This window comes from Procambarus clarkii, chromosome 81 (genome assembly GCF_040958095.1).
Source record: "Procambarus clarkii isolate CNS0578487 chromosome 81, FALCON_Pclarkii_2.0, whole genome shotgun sequence".
Classification (NCBI taxonomy): domain Eukaryota; kingdom Metazoa; phylum Arthropoda; class Malacostraca; order Decapoda; family Cambaridae; genus Procambarus; species Procambarus clarkii.
Genome location: NC_091230.1, coordinates 15,164,247 through 15,188,637, shown reverse-complemented (window position 1 = coordinate 15,188,637; position 24,391 = coordinate 15,164,247). Strand labels below are relative to the sequence as shown.

The 24,391-nt window shown below is 42.4% G+C and overlaps 1 protein-coding gene and 1 long non-coding RNA gene across 2 annotated transcripts in view; one reads left to right on the top strand and one right to left on the bottom strand.

Moving 5' to 3' along the window:
* The first annotated feature begins 17,331 nt into the window (after positions 1 to 17,331).
* LOC138358052 (uncharacterized) lies at positions 17,332 to 18,423 on the top strand. Its single transcript, XR_011225220.1, has 2 exons — positions 17,332 to 17,738; positions 17,889 to 18,423. It is a non-coding gene; the product is annotated as an uncharacterized lncRNA (long non-coding RNA).
* A 579-nt stretch (positions 18,424 to 19,002) lies between these two features.
* Positions 19,003 to 24,391, bottom strand: part of LOC138358051 (uncharacterized) — a 43,782-nt gene continuing 38,393 nt past the window's right edge. The window contains exon 5 of the mRNA XM_069315518.1: positions 19,003 to 21,189. Coding sequence (XP_069171619.1) covers positions 20,876 to 21,189 — 314 coding nt within the window. The 3' untranslated portion in view covers positions 19,003 to 20,875. The remainder of the gene's footprint in view (positions 21,190 to 24,391) is intronic.

The following is a 24,391-nucleotide window of genomic DNA, read 5'->3' as shown; positions in this document are numbered from 1 at the left end:
GTAGAGCAGGTATAATGATTTATAGCCTGATAGGGCTTATGTAGCTAGTGGTATAGCTATGGTGTCTGCTCCTTGATGTAGAGCAGGTATAATTATTGACAGCCTGATAGGGCTTATGTAGCTAGTGGTATAGCTATGGTATCTGCTCTTTGATGTAGAGCAGGTATAATTATTGACAGCCTAATATTTCTTGAGGCTGGTTGTAATTTACCTCATTTAGAGGTTAGCTACCTACCTAATAATAAGCAACTAAGATTTGAGTGGTACCTTGGTCTCACTACAGGTGTTCCTCAGCTTAGCTCTTCTAAATCAGCCTCGGATGGGTAGCAGACTTACAGTAACACTCAAAGACATACATAGAAATATGCAATAAAATAATTACACAATAAATGGTTAATCCCACCCTTGATAGGGTCAGCACAAAAGAATAATATATGTGTCACTAACTAGCTCAAGCCTAGTCGTGAGAATTTCTACTTGAGAAACTACAACTATATTTAGTCTGTGCTTGTGCCAAATTCAACACAATCACAGCCTAAATTGCCACCTACCTAAGGTTGGCAAAGATTATATTATGGTGCAGTAATGTGCAAATAATTGTGCTGTGTTTTTGGGTTTTTTGTATTTTATATAATATACACTTGTGTAATTATGTGTATAAGAAATTAAATGAACACAAAAGAATTAATTGTGTTTGGCAAGTATTCTACTGCCGTAAATATTATCTAACTCCTAAATGTACTCCTAATTGTGGAATAAAATATTATCAGGGTTAGTAATGATTAACTAGTATGAGATCAGTAATTTATATTAGTATACTGGATCCCTAAATGTTAATGATTCACCGACTTGAGTGAATCAGTAATTATAACATGGATTCAGGCTATAATGGACAGTCTGCTGACAGCCATATATTGAAACATTGGTATAGCCTAAATGGTTAACACTTAATTGGTGTTAGTGATTAATATAAGGTTATGAGCTGTTGCTCTTGGTGACCTAAAGATTCTACTTCAGTATGAAGTGTAGGTCTAAATGTTGTGGGTACTTGGTTATGACCCACTAAAGCTATGTAAAGGTAGCTGTTAGTGTGATCTAGGCTAACTGGTGTGTTACACTGTTAGTTGACACAATTAATTAAATAGTTAGTCTAGCTTCTATCACACAAGGATTAGTTATTATTGGTTAATATTTTAATTATAGATTTAATGCCTATCCGGTTCGATAAGGACCATAATGTGGGATATTTGGGCTTGATTCTGATTAATTAATAATTAATGTAATAAATTAAAATTGCGAAGGACCACCCGCTTTTATAGTAAAGAGGGAAACTGAGAATTTCAGATCATTGGATAAAATTCTAAAGAAAACCAGTGACTATGGATATAACTAGAAAGCATGATCATAAGAATAATTAATGGGCTGTATTATTAAAGAAACAAACCTCAAACACCTACATTGGGGGGTTATTACTGGAGGTAAATACGTCCAGGAATCAGTGTGGTTCGTTCACTAATTTAATTAATAATAATCTAATCCTATAAATAATGCTGAATATAATATCATTCATATAAAGAAGAACATGAATATGAGCATAGTAATGAGTTACAGTAAATCACACATTAACATCAAAACATTCTGAATATATCAAATTGCCAAGAAATGGATAAAAAGAAATAAGCCTTAGCTTGTAATAGATTCCTGTAGATAACCCTGGAAGTCCTCTTAATCTCCAAGTCTGGTACACTGACGAATGGTACGGTTAACATGGAGAAGACAGCATGAGGAATTCGTCTCTCGAGCTGCAAGATAAATAACTACCAGTAGCAATTGATTTAACTACTCAATTCATATTCAAGATTATTAATATCTACAGATATTAATAATTAGCAGTCTCCGTGGTGTAGTGGTAAGACACTCGCCTGGCGTTCCGCGAGCGCTATGTCATGGGTTCGTATCCTGGCCGGGGAGGATTTACTGGGCGCAATTCCTTAACTGTAGCCTCTGTTTAACGCAACAGTAAAATGTGTACTTGGATGAAAAAACGATTCTTCGCGGCAGGGGATCGTATTCCAGGGACCGTAGGATTAAGGACTTGCCCGAAACGCTACGCGTACTAGTGGCTGTACAAGAATGTAACAACTCTTGTATATATCTCAAAAAAAAAAAAAAAAAAAAAAAAAGATGGAATTCTAATCACCTGTTATTAGGTGTTATCCCGCTGCGTGACGAACAATCACCCCGCTATTATTAAACCTGTAAATGATGCATCAAATAAAGGGTACTTAGCTGTGGGCACTGTATAAGTATTAAGATTGCCGTAATTTCGCATCCCAGGCTCCGGTGAACCTATCCTGGATTGATGCGTTTCAAGCTGGCTGATCACGTGTCGTCAGGAACCAAGTCTAGGGGTCCCTCATTTAACACCAGCACTAGTTGAAGATATTATCTGCAAGGTCGTTCACGCCTCACAGTGGCGGCTTTCATCTGAGGATGAATAACACCTGCCCGATTTGCTGGGCAATGGCATCGTTTATGAGTACGGTAAGCACAGTTCTGCCTCCTTTCGGTTCTGCACGTGTCCGCGTACTGAGGATGGATGGCGTCCCTCCAACCCACGCCGAGTCGACGTTCATAACACAAATTATTGTCACGAACATTAATATTTCTCGCATTTGCCCTTGAAACTTTAAAGACTGGACGGGTTTATTATTTAGAGGAACGAAATATTATTATTTACCGATTTAGGAATAGTAAATATATAAGGGAGAGGAATTAATGTCTCCCCATGGCATTCATTGATGACGTTAACTCTATCGCGAGGTAGACGCTATGATTCTAACGCTCTATTCGGCTTTTAGTTAGAGAACAATTCGTCTGCAATCAGTTGTCATACAGAATGCTTTAATTATGGAGAATCGTATTTAATTCTCACACAAATTGAATATAATGTGTTTTACTGTAAAGAAATCTGACGCAATACTGGCGTCAGGTGACGTGAGAATTCTAGCCTAATGCACAGATGAATTATTAGTACATGAGAATTCTACGAGTTGTTAATTTTACTTACTACAATATTTAGTATGGTTAGTAATAAGTAATGAGAATACAACAATGCTGTATTCGATGTTGGAAATATCCAACAGTTGTGGTAGTACTGTGTGTGAAGGGAGTGTGTAGTGGTAGTACTGTGTGTGGGGGAGAGAGTGTAGTGGTAGTACTGCGTGTGAGGTAGAGTTTGTAGTGGTCGTACTGTGTGTGGAGGGAGTGTGTGTAGTGATAGTACTGTGTGTGGGGGAGAGTGTGCAATGGTAGTTCTGTTTGTGGGGAAGTGTGTTTAGTGGTAGTACTGTGTGTAGGGGAGTGTGTTTAGTGGTAGTATAGTGTGTGGGGGAGAGTGTGTAGTGGTAGTACTGTGTGTGTGTGGAGGAAAAGTGTGTAGTGGTTGTACTATGTGTGGGGGAGAGTGTGGAATGGACGTACTGTGTGGGGAAGAGTGTATAGTGGTAGTACTGAGTGGAGAAGAGTGTGTAGTGGTAGAACTGTGTCTGTTGGGGAAGTGTGTAGTGGTAGTACTATTTGTAGGGGAGAGTGTGGTGTGGAAGTACTGTGTGGGGGAGTGTTTGTAGTGTAGTACTGTGTGTTGGGAGAGTGTGTAGTGGTAGTACTGTGTAGGGGAAAGCGTGTAGTTGTTACACTGTGTGTGGGGGAGTGTGTGTAATTATAGTACTATGTTTTGGGGAGAGTGTGTTGTGGTAGTACTGAGTGGGGGAGAGTGTGTAGTGGTAGTACTGTGTAGGGAAAGAGTGTGTAGTGGTAGTACTGTGCAGAGGAGAGTGTTTAGTGGTAGTACTGTGTGTGTAGTGGTCGTACTATATGTGGGGGAACAGTGTGTGTATTGGTAGTACTGTATGTTGGGGAGAGTTTGTAGTGGTCGAACTGTATGTTGGGAAGAGTGTATATTGGTCGAACTGAAAAAGGGGGAGTGTGTGTAGTGGTAGTACTGTGTGTGGGGGAGAGTGTGTAGTGGTAGTACTATGTTTGGGGGAGAGTGTGTAGTAGTGGTACGGTGTGTGGGGTAGAGTGTGTAGTGGTAGTAACGTGTGTGAGGGAGAGTGTGTAGTGGTCGTTGTGTATGTTGGGGAGAGTGTGTAGTAGTATTACTGTGTTGGGGGGAGAGTGTGTATTGATAGTACTGTGTGTTGGGGAGAGTGTGTAGTAGTAGTACTGTGTGTGGGGGAGAGTGTGTAGTGGAGTACTGTGAGTTAGGGAGACTCAGCCCATACCGATCCAGTGGAGTTCTACACTCAGTCTGTACCGATCTTGTGGAGTCCTACACTCAACCCGTACCGATCCTGTGGAATCCTATACTCAGCATGTACCGATCCTGTGTAATCCTATATTCAGCCTGTACCGATCCTGTGGAGTCCTATACTCAGCCCATACCGATCCTGTGGAGTCCTTAACTCAGCCCGTACCGATCCTGTGAAGTATAATGCTCAGCTCGAAGCGATCCTGTGGAGTGTTATACTCAGCCCATACCGATCCTGTGGAGCGCTATACTTAGCCCGTACCGACCCTGTGGAGTGCTATACTCACCTCGTACAGATCCTGTGGAACCCTATACTCAGCCCATAACGAACCTGTGGAGTGCTATACTCACCCCGTAAAGATCCTGTGGAGTCCTATACTCAGCCCGTAACAATCCTGTGGAGTCCTATACTCAGCCCGTAATGTGGGATATTTGGGCTTGATTCTGATTAATTAATAATTAAAATAGTAAATTAAATTACGAAGGACCACCCGCTTTTAAAGTAAAGAGGGAAACTGAGAATTTCAGATCATTAGATAAAATTCTAGAGAAAACCAGTGACTATGGATATGACTAGAAAGTATGATCATAAGAATAATTAATGGGCTGTATTATTAAAGAAACAAACCTCAAACACCTACATTGGGGGGTTATTACTGGAGGTCAGTACGTCCAGGAATCAGTGTGGTTCGTTCACTAATTCAATTAATAATAATCTAATCCTATAAATAATGCTGAATATAATATTATTCATATAAAGAAGGACATGAATATGAGCATAGTAATGATTTACAGTAAATCACACATTATGTTGAACATTCTGAATGTATCAAATTGCTAGAATATGGAAAAGAAGAAATAAGCCTTAGCTTGTAGTAGGTTCCTTTAGATAACCCTGGAAGTCCTCTTAATCTCCAAGTCTGGTACACTGACGAATGGCACGGTTAACATTGAGAAGACATCATGAGGAATTCGTCTCTCGAGCTGCAAGATAAATAACTACCAGTAGCAATTGATTTAACTACTCAATTCATATTCAAGATTATTGATATCTACAGATGGAATTCTAATCACCTGTTATTAGGTGTTATCTCGCCGCATGACGCGCAATCACCCCGCTATTATTAAACCTGTAAATGATGCATCAAATAAAGGGTACTTAGCTGTGGGCACTGTATAAATATTAAGATTGCCGTAATTTCGCATCCCAGGCTCCGGTGAACCTATCCTGGATTGATGCGTTTTAAGCTGGCTGATCACGTGTCGTCAGGAACCAAGTCTAGGGTCCCTCTTTTAACACCAGCACTAGTTGAAGATATTATCTGCAAGGTCGTTCACGCCTCACAGTGGCGGCTTTCATCTGCAGATGAATAACACCTGCCCGATTTGCTGGGCAATGGCGTCGTTTATGAGTACGGTAAGTACAGTTCTGCCTCCTTCCGGCTCTGCACGTGTCCGCGTACCGACTGAGGATGGCGTTCCCCAACCCACGCCGAGTCGACGTTCATAACCCAAATTATTGTCTTGAACATTAATATTTCTCGCATTCGCGTTTGAAACTCTAAAGACTGGACGGGTTTATTATTTAGAGGAACGAAATATTATCATTTAACTATTTAAGAATAGTAAACATATAAGGGAGAGGAATTAATGTCTCCCCATGGCATTCATTAATGACGTTAACACTAAAGCGAGGTAGACGCTATGATTCTAACGCTCTATACGGCTTTTAGTTAGAGAACAATTCGTCTGCAATCAGTTGTCATACAGAATGCTTTAATTATGGAGAATCGTATTTAATTCTCACACAAATTGAATATAATGTGTTTTACTGTAAAGAAATCTGACGCAATACTGGCGTCAGGTGACGTGAGAATTCTAGCCTAATGCACAGATGAATTATTAGTACAGGAGAATTCTACGAGTTGTTAATTTTACTTACTACAATATTAAGTATGGTTAGTAATAAGTAATGAGAATACAACAATGCTGTATTCGATGTTGGAAATATCCAACATAACTCCGGGGGGGGATTCCCAGGGTCGCAGTGTACTGTGTTGTACTGACCTATCCCTAAGTGATATTAAGATTAATACATTAGTATGTTAATATGTTAGTATGTTAGTACACACATAACGAACGTCCCGGATTTATCAAGGACTTACAAGAATTTGAGTCTTGTTATTCACATGTCAACTGAAACATGTTGTTTGTAGCCTACACAATATTTATAAAATTTAACTCTCCCAATTTAAACTAACAGAATCTACAGTGATGCGATATCTTGGGTCACAGTGACGTGTAATGTTTCGTTACGTGATGTCACATCGTAGTATCAACACAGTTTTCTTAGTGGGAAATGAAGGAAATTATTCTTCTTCAGAGTTATAATAGGCTCGCAAATTCCGCCTACATTGTTGAGCTGCAGCTCTAGTGGGACGGTTGCTTGGAGGAACAAATTCATTGTCCTCTGAAATTACTGGGGAAGCTGGATCTGACGGATATTCTTGTTCAGTCAGTTCTAGGGGAACCAGCTTCTCTAAAGTTTTTAGAGTAGTGTTGCCTTTGCATAAGACCTTAACCACTCTTAGGACACCTTGTCGATCTGGGTGAATGGTGACGATTTTTCCTATAGGCCACTCGGACCTTGGTCCATCACTGTCGACTAGTACAAGGTCTCCAGGTTTTAATTGTACCTTATTGTAAGGGCTCGAAGCTCCGTAGTGGTACTCTCGTAGAGCTGTGAGGTATTCTCGAGTCCACACCTCATTCCACCTGTTAATAACTCTAGAAAGATGCTGGTAGCTTTCCACCAAGTCTCCTCTGGTCACATGGGACGGGTCTACAGGGTCCTCTTCGGCTAAGGGGATGAGAGGGCTCAGTAGACCTCCATGGATCAAGTGAGAGGGGCTCAGTGGTTCTCTCTGGGTGTAATCATCAGACAGGTAGGTGATCGGGCGGTTATTGACTCGCGCCTCGATTTCCACAACAATAGTTTGGAGTTCTGAGTAACTGACTTTTTGTCGATGTAACGTTTTCCTTAGACATCTTTTGACTGTGCCTACCATACGCTCATAGAACCCACCTTGCCAAGGGGCTCTTGGTGCTATGAATTTCCAGTGACATTGTCTTCTTTGTAAGACTGATTGCACTTCAGGGTGGTTCCAGACTTCTCGCAAACAACTTTCTCCCGCTACAAAATTAGATCCGTTGTCTGATATCATTAATCTAGGACATGATCGACGGGCAGCAAATCTGCGGAAAGCTTGAATGAAAGCTTCAGCACTCATGTCTGGGGTGACCTCTAAGTGCACGCCTCTGGTTGTAGCACAGGTAAAGAGACAAATGTACGCCTTCACTGGTATATTATCTGGGTTACCAGTGAGGAGTAAGGCTCCTGTATAATCTACTCCAGTGGTTTCGAATGGACGAAGATGAACTACTCGCTCTTCTGGGAGTGGAGGAGGTCCTGGGTAAGGACAGACTCTAGCGTCGTATCTCTTACAGATTACACAAGATTTAATAATGGTCTTAACAGTCTGACGACCTTGAGGAAGCCAGTACTTTTGTCTAAGATCGGTGAGAGTATCTAAAACTCCACCATGTAGGGTACCATATTAATGGTGATGTAAGACAAAAAGTTTAGTTATGATGTGGTGGCGAGGTAAAAGGATTGGGTTCTTAGTGTCTAAGTCAATCTTTGCATGTAGCAAACGTCCTCCACATCGTAGTATGTTATGAGTGTTGACATCGTAGCAGATGCCCAGAGATTTAGTGAGTTTATCCGGAAGATTCTCCAATTCGCTTCCGTAAGTCTCTTGCTGCGCCCGCTTAATCCCATAGTGAACAGGATTGGGAAATTTGTGTCGAATCCCTACTTTAGAGAGAAAATCAAACACGTGTGCAGTCACTCGTAACAATTTGCTTAAATTAGAATAATGATGAGGATTAATGGCTAATGTTCGCTGAGGCTCGGGTTCCTTCATGGGAGCGGTGATACTGGTCACTATGACTTGTGGCTTTTGTTTGGGCCACTGACCACCAACAAGCCATGAAGGTCCGTTGAACCACAGCGAAGATTTGACAAGTTGTTTTAATGTCAATCCTCTCGACAAATAATCTGCAGGATTGTCCTTAGTAGGGACATGTCTAAACTTACAACCTGCGGATAAATCATGAATCTCCCTGACGCGATTACTGACGTAAGGAGTTTTGTTGTTATTGTTTCTTACCCATTGTAAGACTGCCTCGTTGTCTGACCACACTACAATCTCACCAAAGTGGATATTACTGAGTGTCTTCGCCAGGCAATGGGCCAATCTTACTCCCACCAGCAATGCAGTCAACTCCATCTGAGGTAAAGATCTCTTTTTGATGGGAGCAACTCTTGCTTTTGATGTGAGTAAAATTGATTGAGCACTGTTAACTAAATAGGCTACTGCGCCATATGCTTTGCCAGAGGCATCGCAAAAAACGTGCAAATTGGTGGGTAAGTTTGGTCCTGAAGCATTACGTGGAAATTTCAAAACACCTAACTGATTAAAATCCGTTGAGAGTATTTGCCATTTGGCTTGTAACTCACTTGGTAACGGATCATCCCATCCCATATGTTGTTGCCAGCACTCCTGCATTAGGAGTTTGCCCCTTATTAATATAGGACTAAGTAGGCCTAAAGGGTCAAATGGTTGACTGACAAATGAGAGCAGTGTTCTCATGGTAAGGGTTGAGTTATCAGTTTGCACTGACTTGACATTCATCTCGTCAGTGTTGGTGTTCCATTCCACGCCTAGAACCTTTAAGTTACTGGGTACCTGATAATCAGGAAATTCTTTCTCAATTAACTGGTTAAGCAGTTTATTATTTGAGGCCCATGACTGTAGAGGCATATTAGCTCCTAACAGTTCACGGTTAGCCTCATGGTAGATTTCTACCAGATCAGTTTGATCATTAGTTGTCCCCTGGAAATTGTCGACATATAAGTTGTCGCTAATGGTTGCCTTATAAGGGCTGTCTGATTTCCTCAAATGCGTGTCTAGTGTGGCTTGCAAAAGAAACGGTGAGGATGTAGCACCAAATAATACAGAGGCGAACCGATAGGTGATCATTTCACTGTTAGGATACAGTGGATCCTTGTACCAGAGGAATTTTGTGTAGTCACGATCTTCCTCCTGCAATCCTACTCGGAGAAAGGCTTTGCTGATGTCAGCAGTGTAGGCAAAAATGCCTGTGCAAAATCGTAACGTCATGTAGCCTTTGTGTTAGGCTAGGTCCCGTTTGGAGACATTCATTTAGAGACACACTATTAGGCTTTACTTTAGCACTGCAATTAAAGACAATACGAATAGGTGTTGTCAGTGAGTCTTTCACCACAGCATGGTGTGGTAAATAATGACCCGTTTTTTGGTCATCGTGTTCAACAACTTCAATGAACTTGTTGTTAAGTTGTTGTTGGATAAGTTGGTGATACATGGTTAATTTTTCTGGCTGCTTCTGCAGTCGTGTTAATTGAGACCGCAATTGTGAGGCTGCCATAAAATAATTCACTGGAAGTTGGGGATGATCTAACTTCCATGGAAGTCTTACCCAGTATTGTTTATTTGAGTAGACAACTGTATCCAGATATTGCTGGTAAGTCCATGTATCATCAGGACTTGGTTGCTCAGGGATGATGCCTAACGTATCTAAATCCCACAATGTATTGGTGGGTCAGACTCAATGTCCTCGGCTATTTCCCTGAAGCGTAGGGGTGACTGCTCTAAGCCTAGTCACGCCACAATTACATTATTGGTTTGTGGGCGCTGGACCTTGTCTGAAAAGCACGGGTCCCGTGAGCAATTTGCCACCTGCGGACGACAACAAATTCATACCATGTTGCCTAGTGCATCCAGTGATAAACTTGTAATAATGATCCGCGCCTATTAATATTCCAATATCTGTGAGACAATTGGAATTTATTTTATGATCCGCTAGCCTCATGCGGTTTCGCTTAAGGTGTCTCGCTGTGCGAGCTAATCCTGTGACCTGCAGGTCCGTAGGAATCTTATCCACTACCACCGCATGGATTGGGCTAGCAGAGGATCCTAGTCTAACTAGTAATTTAACTACCTTGTAGTCACGTGGTCCACTATTTGATAGGAAACCAGAAATGTTTAACTTCACACTTTTGGTAGGTTTTAAATTTAAATCATCTACCAACTGTTGCGTGATGAAAGTTTTTTGGGAACCTTGGTCAAAAAGACCTCTACTGTTAATCCTAGATCTTCGGTTTATTAATTTAAGCTGAGCAGTAGGCAAGGTAGTACTGTTGCCTGACTCAGTAGCGAGTACATTCACTTCGTGATGTACTTTACAATATTGCACTGCAGTAGAATTAGTAAAATTCTCTCCAGTGGTTATAGTTGGTGTAGGAAACTTCCTACATAAGGCGTAGTGGTGTACACCCTGGTTACAACGGTTGCAAGTACGTAGTGGTACTGCACATTTCTTGGGATCATGAGAACCCATACATTTAGTGCATTTGTGCAATTCCTGTAACCTTTTAACTCTAGCATTATACGTAGGATAAGCTGAGCATTGGGAAGTGGTGTGTTCCTGATTGCAGAACAGACACTTTCTTTGATTAATAGACTTAGTCTCTTTAGTAGACAAATCATGAGTTATCTCTGAAGGAGATACTGAGTAGGCACCTACATTTCCCCTTCCTTTCTTGGTGGATGGAGTAGATTTGGATTTATATTTATTAGACTTACTTGGAGTCTGTTTAGGTTTGACTGAAACATCAGTATTAATTGGTTTGGACTCAGGTTTAATTTTGTCATGAGTCTTTAACCTATTAACTGTGATCCTCAACCCCTCGAAAATCTGATCGAGAGTAAGAAACTCAGTATTATAATGTGAGCAGAGCTCTGTCAAGACGTTTCGAGGAAATTTCCTCTGTAACAATAGCTTGATAGACCATTCAGAACTAGGTATATTAACCTTAGTACCTAAGGCCTTTACTAGAGACTCTGCTTCTAGTCTGAAGCTTTGAAGTGACTCTGGTCTACTGTTTGGTGCATTCAGATCTAGTAATTGATAATAAAGGGTGGCTATACTTAACTCTTTGTTGCAATAGTTTAACTTCAGGAGTTTTATAGCTTCCTCATAATTACTCTCATTAAGATTAAGGTTATGTATGACCTTTTTAGCCTCTCCTTTGAGAAGACTGAGTAGGTATGAAAATTTAGAAACTTTGTCTAGAGACTGTTTCTTATGGATGTGAACTTCAAAAGAAGTCCAAAAATTATCCCAATTTTCTGTATCTAATCCTGAAAAGGTGGGCAAGTCTAGAGTAGGTAAACGAACCTCAGGTAAGTGATTATTGAAGTGAGACCCAGTGTTGCTGGCATTGGATCCAGACTGTTTGGCTAATTTAGATCATTTTTAATTAATGGCTAATTTTATCATGAGTCTCCTCTTCATATTGGGAGATGTCGGTTACTATTTGACTTACTTCATCAGGATCAATTTCTACAGTATTTAGCAGAGCAAGATAAGATTGACCTGCAGTTCTGACTTGATCAAATTTCAGATCAGCCAATCTAACTGTTGACTCTAAGTGATAAGAGTAAATGGGATTATCTTTAGTTAAGTCATCAGCCTTATTGATTAATCTGGTCAAGTGACCTTTAAGGCCAATGTAGGTTCTCCTCAATTGTTCAGGAGTAGCCATGTTGGGCTTAGGTTCAAACGTCACAGTGTTAGGGTATGTATTACTAATGAAGCTTGGATACTTGTTCATTAGTGAACAGGTAACATTTATTGTAGCCTAAATTAAGGTGACTACTTTATATTTTACCTCACTTGAGGTTGAATGTACCTACCTACCTAACAACAAATAGCTAGATATTTTGTGTACTGTCTGAACTCCACCATTAGTTCTCGTCCGGTTAGCTCATCCTTATCACCATCAGAGTTAACGGAGATAATCCAGCAATACACAAAATAGATACACAAAATAATGCATACAAGAGAAATATTATGGAGATACTCCAATCAGAGTTATCTCAAAAATTTATCCCACCCTATAGAGGGTCAGCACAAATAATGTAATATATACACTGACTAGTTTTAGATCTAGTCGTAATAATTCCTAACTAGGAACTATAAAATTATTTAGTCTGGGCTTGTACCAAATTCAGCACAATCTCAGCCTAAATTCTACCTAATAACATGGGTAAAGATTATTGTGGTGCAATAAGGTAAATATAGTTGTGCTGTATTTTTGGGTTTTTGTTTTATAAGAGTGCTCTTGCACACACAGGTGAACAATTATGTACAGTTAAGTTTGGCTTGCTAGCCACAGCCTTTTGTGATGGTTGATGGTGTTAATTAACTTGTCAACCACATGCAACCTAGATTCCCCTGACAAATGTTAGTTGACACAATTAATTAAATAGTTAGTCTAGCTTCTATCACACAAGGATTAGTTATTAATGGTTAATATTTTAATTATAAATTTAATGCCTATCCGGTTCGATAAGGACCATAATGTGGGATATTTGGGCTTGATTCTGATTAATTAATAATTAAAATAGTAAATTAAATTACGAAGGACCACCCGCTTTTAAAGTAAAGAGGGAAACTGAGAATTTCAGATCATTAGATAAAATTCTAGAGAAAACCAGTGACTATGGATATGACTAGAAAGTATGATCATAAGAATAATTAATGGGCTGTATTATTAAAGAAACAAACCTCAAACACCTACATTGGGGGGTTATTACTGGAGGTCAGTACGTCCAGGAATCAGTGTGGTTCGTTCACTAATTTAATTAATAATAATCTAATCCTATAAATAATGCTGAATATAATATTATTCATATAAAGAAGGACATGAATATGAGCATAGTAATGATTTACAGTAAATCACACATTATGTTGAACATTCTGAATGTATCAAATTGCTAGAATATGGAAAAAAAGAAATAAGCCTTAGCTTGTAGTAGGTTCCTTTAGATAACCCTGGAAGTCCTCTTAATCTCCAAGTCTGGTACACTGACGAATGGTACGGTTAACATGGAGAAGACAGCATGAGGAATTCGTCTCTCGAGCTGCAAGATAAATAACTACCAGTAGCAATTGATTTAACTACTCAATTCATATTCAAGATTATTGATATCTACAGATGGAATTCTAATCACCTGTTATTAGGTGTTATCTCTCCGCGTGACGCGCAATCACCCGGCTATTATTAAACCTGTAAATGATGCATCAAATAAAGGGTACTTAGCTGTGGGCACTGTATAAGTATTAAGATTGCCGTAATTTCGCATCCCAGGCTCCGGTGAACCTATCCTGGATTGATGCGTTTCAAGCTGGCTGATCACGTGTCGTCAGGAACCAAGTCTAGGGTCCCTCTTTTAACACCAGCACTAGTTGAAGATATTATCTGCAAGGTCGTTCATGCCTCACAGTGGCGGCTTTCATCTGCAGATGAATAACACCTGCCCGATTTGCTGGGCAATGGCGTCGTTTATGAGTACGGCAAGTACAGTTCTGCCTCCTTCCGGCTCTGCACGTGTCCGCGTACCGACTGAGGATGGCGTCCCCCAACCCACGCCGAGTCGACGTTCATAACCTAAATTATTGTCTTGAACATTAATATTTCTCACATTCGCGTTTGAAACTCTAAAGACAGGACGGGTTTATTATTTAGAGGAACGAAATATTATCATTTAACTATTTAAGAATAGTAAACATATAAGAGAGAGGAATTAATGTCTCCCCATGGCATTCATTAATGACGTTAACACTAAAGCGAGGTAGACGCTATGATTCTAACGCTCCATACGGCTTTTAGTTAGAGAACAATTCGTCTGCAATCAGTTGTCATACAGAATGCTTTAATTATGGAGAATCGTATTTAATTCTCACACAAATTGAATATAATGTGTTTTACTGTAAAGAAATCTGACGCAATACTGGCGTCAGGTGACGTGAGAATTCTAGCCTAATGCACAGATGAATTATTAGTACAGGAGAATTCTACGAGTTGTTAATTTTACTTACTACAATATTAAGTATGGTTAGTAATAAGTAATGAGAATACAACAATGCTGTATTCGATGTTGGAAATATCCAACACGTAACGATCCTGTGGAGTCCTATACTCAGCCCGTACCGATTCTGAGGAGTCCTATACTCAGCCTATATCGATCCTGTGGAGTCTTATACCCAGCCCGTACCGATCCTGTGGAGTGCTATATTCAACCTATACCGATCCTGTGGAGTCATAGGCTCAGCCCGTACCGATACTGTGGAGTCCTGTACTCAGCCCATATCGATCCTGTGGAGTCCTATACTCAGCCCGTATCGATCCTGTGGAGTCCTATACTCAGTCTGTACCGATCCTGTGGTGTCCTCTTCTCAGCCCGTAACAATCCTGTGGAGTTCGATATACAGCCTGTACCGATTCTGTGAAGTCCTATACTCATCTCATAACGATCCTATAGAGATATACTCAGACCGTACCGATCCTGTGGAGTTATATACTCAGCCCGTATCGATCCTGTGGAGTGCTATACTCAGCCCGTACCGATCCTGCTGAGCCCTATACTGAACCCAAAACGATCCTGTGGAGTGCCAAACTCAGCTCGTACCGATCCTGTGGAGTCCTATACTCAGCCCGTACCGATCCTGTGGAGTCCTAAATTAAGCCCATACTGATCCTGTGGAGTCCTATACTCAGCCCGTATCGATCCCGTGGAGTCCTATACATAGCCAGTATCGATCCTGTGGAGTCCTATACTCAGCCCGTACCGATCCTGTGGAGTCCTAAATTCAGCCCATACCGATCCTGTGGAGTCATAAATTCAGCCTGTACCGATCATTTGGAGTCCTATACTCAGCCTGTACCAGTCCTGTTGAGTCCTATACTCAGCCCGAAATGATCCTGTGGCGTCCTATACTCAGCCCATATCGATCCTGTGGAGTCCTATACTCAGCCTGAAACGATCCTGTGGAGTCCTATATTCAGCCTGGTCCGATCCTGTGGAGTCCAAAACTCAGCCCGTACCGTTCCTGTGCAGTCCTATACTCAGCCCTTAGCAATCCTGTGGAGTTCTATATTCAGCCCCATACCGATCCTGTGGAGTCCTATACTCAAACCGTACCGATCCTGTGGAGTCCTATACTCAGCCCGTACCGATCCTGTGGAGCCCTATACTCAGCCTGGTCCGATCCTGTAGAATCCAAAACTCAGTCCGTACCGTTCCTGTGCAGTCCTATACTCAGCCCGTAGCAATCCTGTGGAGTTCTATATTGAGCCCCATATCGATCCTGTGGTGTCCTATACTCAAACCGTACCGATCCTGTGGAGTCCTATACTCAGCCCGTACCGATCCTGTGGAGCGCTATACTCAGCCCGTAACAATCCTGTGGAGTGTTATACCCAGCCCGAACCGATCCTGTGGAGCTGTGGAGATTCAGAATATTCTCAGTGCTCAACTGCTGGACCTACTCTCACACTGGCTTGTGTGGTGGTTGATTTACGCAGCTTAGTACTGTATTTTCAGCACTATTTAATTCTTGTTCTCTAGCGTTACGTTAACTTGTCTGTTTGATTGTTTTTATTATTTTGCACCCTGTAATATGGCCAAGTCTTGGAGGGAATATTTATATTTTTGTAATTTTGTCAAAGTTATTTTTTCTCATAAGTAAAGCATTTAAATTTTTCCAAGCTTTATACTTTATCCTGCAGTTACCACACCATGTTGAAGCTAGTATAGAAGTTTTATTTTAATTTGTTTTTACTTTTTTCTATGTGTATTACATTCCATCTGCCCTAAGCCACTGCTCTTAGTCATTTTACCGTCACATATAATTGGGGGTTTGTTCGGGAGTCTTGCCCAGGTATCCTCCTTGACTCTTTACTTAAAGTTGTGGTAATTGTACTTGGCTTTAATACAGGTTTGTCTTTGTCTTTTCAGAATTCCTATTTTTAATATTTTAATGGTGCTTAATACTGTTTACATTCCAGGTGTAGGAATTTATGACTGTTGGATTGACTTTGTATTAGGTGATGTTTTGTGGCCAAATTCATACTCTTAATTGGTTATTCAATGTTCTTTGCTTTACTCTGTGATATCCAACTTATTTTCGTCCCTACAGGAGAATTTCTCATTACGGCAGATCACCCCCCTCTGGTACTCTGGTACTTGGTCTGTCTCCAGGCCAATACGCCTACTTCTTTGCAACCCGAACGTAGGAGGCCACAGGGGGCCATAGTTCCTCTAGCATTCAGGCCTACGCTGTACAGTTGAAACCAATAGAGCAGTTCTCGTCATTAATAAACACTTTCCGCACCCCTACGCGTTGGTCAGAGAATATGGTACCTACTCAAGTAGGGAGTTACTATTCTTTTCCAGAGCACACACAATGATAACTTTGTAGGTGCTATCTAGTTTTAATAGGAAACTTTTTACCTTTGTTCTCGTCATTTAGAGATCAGGTAAGACATCCCTACATTTTTTGGAGTACCTTGGAAACAATATTGTTTCAACAATTCAAGTAGGATCCCTCTTGCCCTTATCCTCGTCTTATAAAGTACCGGGTACAAGATTCCTTAGTTCCTCGAAACCCTTCTTTTCACCTTTTGATCTAAGTAATCAATTCAATTCAATTACTAAAGTTAATTGTTGTAACCTTGACTAATAAGTTTAAACAGGATAATTTACAGTTACCATGTCATACTGTCAGTCTTACATCTCATATTTTGGAACATCCTCTGAGGTATTTTCTTTGCATCTTATTTGCTATCATTTCATTCACCATGTTTCACCTAGCCATGTTCCGGCGTACTCCAGAAGATGAAGTGGGCACACTAATTCTTGCGACCAAGGTGGAGTTGCTAACTCTTGTAAATGAATACCGCATCACTGCCCCACATGGAGTCACTAAAACTGACCTCCATGACCTTAGTTTGGACCATCTATTAGACAATGATCGTATTACATCTGAGACTCATGAACAACACTTAATTGCAGATAAGAGTGTCCTGGCAGCCATGGAATTGAAGATAGAGCTCGCTAACATTGAACGCGAACGTGTGAAGGAACACGCTGCCCTTGAGAAGGAAGCCCTTCAAAGGAAGGAACGAGAATCTGAACTTCACCTCATGCTCGCTGAAAAAGAAGCTGCTCTTCAAAAGGAAACTCTTCAGGTAAGAGAAAGTGAAATGGAACTCCAACGTAAACGTGAACAGGACGCTCTCCAAGTAAGAGAACGTGAACTTCAAATCCAATGAGAACATGAAAAAGAACTGCAGAAGGAAGCTCTTGGAGAGAAAAAATGGGAATCCGCCATTGCTCTAGAACACCACAGAAAAGAGCTTGACCTGGAAACCACCCACATCTATCAGCGCAAGGAAACAGAAGCTAAACTCCCGGTACGTTTTAATCTTTCTTGTGCAATTTAGTTGATGCCGTCTTTTGTCGAGACAGGTAGATGCATTCTTTACCTCATTTGAGGGTCTAGCTAATCCAGCTCAGCTGGCCTGAAAATCTGTGGTCTGTACTTATAAAATCTCATTTGACAGGTAAAGCCGCCTTAATCCTCAGTACTATGCCTTCGGAAACCGACTACCAAGTGTAGAAACAGGCAGTGCTTGATGCCTACCTCCTTTCCATAGAGAACTATAGACGTAAGTTTAGGGACTACCTTAAAACCAGTTCTAATACTTATCTAGAGCGCTAGTAATAAGAAAAGGTATTTCATAAAGTGGCTGGAAGCAGCACAAGTCTCCTAATTTACAGAGCTCATCAACCTCATCTTGGTTGAGGAATTCCTACGTCGTGTACCTACTCTTGTACGTCTTTATCTTGCAGACAAGGAAGAACCCAACCTTACTAGATGTGCACAGTTGGCTAACTCTTACAGTCTCATTCAGAGTACCATTCGACACACCCTCTTGTAAGACATCTTGGTCTAGTTCTCTAACGTAACGTTAACGTGTCTGTTTGATTGTTTTTATTATTTTGCACTCTGTAATATAGCCAAGTCTTAGAGGGAATATATTTTTTTTGTAATTTTGTCAAAGTTATTTTTTTTCATAAGTAAAGTATTTAAATTTTTCCATGCTTGTACTTTATCCTGCAGTTACCACACCGTGAAGAAGTTAACATAGCAGTTTTATTTTAATTTGTTTTTACTTTTTGTTATATGTGCATTGCACTCCAATTGCCCTATGCCACTGCTCTTAGTCATTTTACCGTCACAGAAGTTTATCACCACTGACTGTAACAGTTAACCTGACGAAGGCCGTTGGCAGAGAGTAGATCCCTGATTATTGGTGTTTTCCTAAAAGTAGCCTGCAGCAGAAATGATAGATCTCTCCCTCCTAATTATTTGCAATGATATATTTGGGAGACATTTGAAGGTAGTAGTAATAGAATAAATTATCTTTTGTTCGATGTAAAATGCACGTAAAGAACTTCTATGAACATTTTACATCGCATATAGAACAAAATTATCGAAATCTTTTTACTTGCTTTTCATAGTTAATGAACTACAAACGCACTCTCATCGCCAGAACCGGTGTTATAAATAACATTTAATTTTTTAACATAAATATTATGTTTATCTGCAGGATAAGAAATGCATTTCATAAATTTATGCAAGAATTGAACAGAATTAAATTCAATTACGTGAATGCTCTTTATTAAACAGAAAATTAAAAATAAATAAAACAATATAAAACGAAAACTTAAATAAATTTACGAAAACCTAAGTAATAAACACAAGAAAAACTGATAAAGAAAACATGAAAATTCTACCACTTCAGAATTAGATTCATTAAGCATCATGTATACCTTTTTATTGGGCTGTTGCACGAAGGTTGCACTTGGCTATAAGACTCCCCCAGGTAGGATTTCTCAAGGTGTTCTTTCCAAGCTATTTGGGATCTGGTTCACCTAGCTTTCAACGGAGGTCACTACTAATATGTTGATTTTTTAATACTTTTGATTTTCTTTACATTAATATTTAAATATATAGAGTCAGGCCCCAAATGTCCCACATGTCAGGTCTATATTGGGTGTTACAAGTCATGTGTCAAGTCTATGTTGGGTGTTACAAGTCATGTGTCAGGTCAATGTTGGGTGTTACAAGTCATGTGTCAGGTCTATGTTGGGTGTTACAAGTTATGTGTAGGGCTATGTTGGGTGTTACAAGTCATGTGTCAGGTCTATGTTGGGTGTTACAAGTCATGTGTCAGGTCTATGTTGGGTGTTACATGGCATGTGTCAAGTCTATGTTGGGAGTTACAAGTTATGTGTCAAGTCTATGTTGGGTGTTACAAGTCATGTGTCAGGTATATGTTGGGTGTTACAAGTCATGTGTCAGGTCTATGTTGGGTGTTACAAGTTATGTCTCAGGTCTACGTTGGGTGTTACAAGTCATGTGTCAGGTCTATGTTGGGTGTTACAAGTCATGTGTCAGGTCTATGTTGGGTGTTACAAGTCATGTGTCAGGTCTATGTTGGGTGTTACAAGTTATGTGTCAGGTCTATGTTGGGTGTTACAAGTTATGTGTCAGGTCTATGTTGGGTGTTACAAGTTATGTGTCAGGTCTATGTTGGGTGTTACAAGTTATGTGTCAGGTCTATGTTGGGTGTTACAAGTCATGTGTCAGGTCTATGTTGGGTGTTACGTCATGTGTCAGGTCTATGTTGGGTGTTACAAGTCATGTGTCAGGTCTATGTTGGGTGTTACGAGTCATGTATCAGGTCTATGTTGGGTGTTACAAGTCATGTGTCAGGTCTATGTTGGGTGTTACAAGTCATTTGTCAGGTCTATGTTGGGTGTTACAAGTCATGTCTCAGGTCTATGTTGGGTGTTACAAGTCATGTCTCTGGGCTATGTTGGGTGTTACAAGTCATGTCTCTGGGCTATGTTGGGTGTTAGAAGTCATGTCTCTGGGCTATGTTGGGTGTTACAAGTCATGTGTCAGGTCTATGTTGGGTGTTACATGTCTCTGGGCTATGTTGGGTGTTACAAGTCATGTGTCAGGTCTATGTTGGGTGTTACAAGTTATGTGTCAGGTCTATGCTGGGTGTTACAAGTTATGTGTCAGGTCTATGTTGGGTGTTACAAGTCATGTCTCAGGTCTATGTTGGGTGTTACAAGTCATGTCTCAGGTCTATGTTGGGTGTTACAAGTTATGTGTCAGGTCTATGTTGGGTGTTACAAGTCATGTCTCAGGTCTATGTTGGGTGTTACAAGTCATGTCTCTGGGCTATGTTGGGTGTTACAAGTCATGTGTCAGGTCTATGTTGGGTGTTACAAGTTATGTGTCAGGTCTATGCTGGGTGTTACAAGTTATGTGTCAGGTCTATGTTGGGTGTTACAAGTCATGTCTCAGGTCTATGTTGGGTGTTACAAGTCATGTCTCAGGTCTATGTTGGGTGTTACAAGTCATGAGGAATAATGTAAACATAACAATACCAAAAGTTACAACAATTATGTTCACCGATACTTAACTTCCAGCTTCTAAACCCCGCAGGTGAATATTATGAAAGACTATCAGTTACCAGACGAGGTGTTGTGGGCGCTGCTCACCTCTCACCAGCAGGCTGAAGGTACCGTACTGCTTCTTGTCACCCCCAAGGTTCAGTGCGCTGGTGTAGGGTATAACAGAATAGAAGCCAGACCCGGTAAGGTTGTCTGCCGGGATGATGAGATGGTTGTCGTCCGTGAGGTTAGCTGACTGCCAGTCATTCCAAGTGGCGGGTTCCTTCCGCCACTCGACCTGACGAGGTGCTGTGTCCACCAGTGTGAACCTCAGACGGAGGTCCTCACCCTCACTGATCGTCACACTCAGCTGCTCCGGCACGTATTTGGCTGAGAACAATGAGAGATACAGTGAGACACACAGGGAGAGTGAGAGATACAGTGAGACACACAGGGAGAGTGTGAGATACAGTGAGACACACAGGGAGAGTGAGAGATACAGTGAGACACACAGGGAGAGTGTGAGATACAGTGAGACACACAGGGAGAGTGAGACAAACAGGGAGAGTGAGAGATACAGTGAGACACACGGGGAGAGTGTGAGATACAGTGAGACACACAGGGAGAGTGAGAGATACAGTGAGACACAAAGGGAGAGTGAGAGATACAGTGAGACACACAGGGAGAGTGAGAGATACAGTGAGACACACAGGGAGAGTGAGAGATACAGTGAGACACACAGGGAGAGTGAGAGATACAGTCAGACACACAGGGAGAGTGAGAGATACAGTCAGACACACAGGGAGAGTGAGATGTAAATAAAGAAATTCTGATATTTATATACTGACAGGTCACCAGCCCATGAGTCACCAAGTACAGTATACTGACAGGTCACCAGCCATGAGTCAACAAGTACAGTATACTGACAGGTCACCAGCCATGAGTCACCAAGTACAGTATACTGACAGGTCACCAGCCATGAGTCACCAAGTACAGTATACTGACAGGTCACCAGCCATGGGTGACCAAGTACAGTATACTGACAGGTCACCAGCCATGAGTCACCCAGTATACTGACAGGTCACCAGCCATGAGTCACCAAGTACAGTATACTGACAGGTCACCAGCCGTGAGTCACCAAGTACAGTATACTGACAGGTCACCAGCGCCATGAGTCACCAAGTACAGTATACTGACAGGTCACCAGCCATGAGTCACCAAGTACAGTATACTGACAGGTCACCAGCCATGGGTGACCAAGTACAGTATACTGACAGGTCACCAGCCATGAGTCACCCAGTATACTGACAGGTCACCAGCCATGAGTCACCAAGTACAGTATACTGACAGGTCACCAGCCGTGAGTCACCAAGTACAGTATACTGACAGGTCACCAGCGCCATGAGTCACCAAGTACAGTATACTGACAGGTCACCAGCCATGAGTCACCAAGTACAGTATACTGACAGGTCACCAGCCATGAATCACCAAGTACGGTATACTGACAGGTCACCAGCCATGGGTCACCCAGTATACTGACAGGTCACCAACCATGAGTCACCCAGTATACTGACAGGTCACCAGCCATGGGTCACCAAGTATACTGACAGGTCATCAACCATGAGTCACCCAGTATACTGACAGGTCACTAGCCATGGGTCACCCAGTATACTGACAGGTCACCAGCCATGAGTCACCCAGTATACTGACAGGTCGCCAGTCATGAGTCACCCAGTATACTGACAGGTCACCAGCCATGGGTCACCCAGTATACTGACAGGTCACCAGCCATGAGTCACCCAGTATACTGACAGGTCACCCAGTATACTGACAGGTCACCCAGTATACTGACAGGTCGCCAGTCATGAGTCACCCAGTATACTGACAGGTCACCAGCCAGGGGTCACCCAGTATACTGACAGGTCACCAGCCTCGTGTCAACTAGCAATACAGTTCACCAGAATACTGTTTACCAACAGGTATTTGTCAGCGTTTACTAGTGGAACAATAATATATCCTGACTCCGACAATCCCAGTAACACCGCCCACTACCACTTCTGAGTTACCTCCACTATTAACGTCATTACCATGCGTACTATTATATTATGACACAACAAGGCTCCTTCTACTGTAATGATGTCACTCACACCTCTCACCGTACACTGTTCACTGTAAATGCACTAAATAAGTGGAAGAACCATTGCTCTCTGCCCCACCTTCTCCCAACCTTCAAGTGTGGCGCCGACTTGGATCTTTGTTAAAGCCTCTCCCAACGTCACCATCTATGTTGCTGGCTTTTCTGAACCCGACTGTTCCAACTGGATCTAGCCGCCTCACTGACTGTTCCAACTGGATCTAGCCGCCTCGCTGACTGTCTCAACTGGATCTGGCCGCCTCACTGACTGTCTCAACTGGATCTGGCCGCCTCACTTACTGTCCCAACTGGGTCTGGCCGCCTCACTGACTGTCTCAACTGGATCTAGCCGCCTCGCTGACTGTCTCAACTGGATCTGGCCGCCTCACTGACTGTCTCAACTGGATCTGGCCGCCTCACTGACTGTCCCAACTGGGTCTGGCCGCCTCACTGACTGTCTCAACTGGATCTAGCCGCCTCGCTGACTGTCTCAACTGGATCTGGCCGCCTCACTGACTGTCTCAACTGGGTCTGGCCGCCTCACTGTCTCAACTGGGTCTGGCCGCCTCACTGACTGTCTCAACTGGGTCTGGCCGCCTCACTGTCTCAACTGGATCTGGCCGCCTCACTGACTGTCCCAACTGGGTCTGGCCGCCTCACTGTCTCAACTGGGTCTGGCCGCCTCACTGACTGTCTCAACTGGATCTGGCCGCCTCACTTACTGTCCCAACTGGGTCTGGCCGCCTCACTGACTGTCTCAACTGGATCTGGCCTCCTCACTGACTGTCCCAACTGGGTCTGGCCGCCTCACTGACTGTCTCAACTGGATCTGGCCGCCTCACTTACTGTCCCAACTGGGTCTGGCCGCCTCACTGACTGTCTCAACTGGGTCTGGCCGCCTCACTGACTGTCTCAACTGGGTCTGGCCGCCTCACTGACTGTCTCAACTGGGTCTGGCCGCCTCACTTACTGTCCTAACTGGGTCTGGCCGCCTCACTGACTGTCTCAACTGGGTCTGGCCGCCTCACTGTCTCAACTGGGTCTGGCCGCCTCACTGACTGTCTCAACTGGGTCTGGCCGCCTCACTGTCTCAACTGGATCTGGCCGCCTCACTGACTGTCCCAACTGGGTCTGGCCGCCTCACTGTCTCAACTGGGTCTGGCCGCCTCACTGACTGTCTCAACTGGATCTGGCCGCCTCACTTACTGTCCCAACTGGGTCTGGCCGCCTCACTGACTGTCTCAACTGGGTCTGGCCGCCTCACTGACTGTCTCAACTGGGTCTGGCCGCCTCACTGACTGTCTCAACTGGATCTGGCCGCCTCACTTACTGTCCCAACTGGGTCTGGCCGCCTCACTGACTGTCTCAACTGGGTCTGGCCGCCTCACTGACTGTCTCAACTGGATCTGGTCGCCTCACTTACTGTCCCAACTGGGGTCTGGCCGCCTCACTGACTGT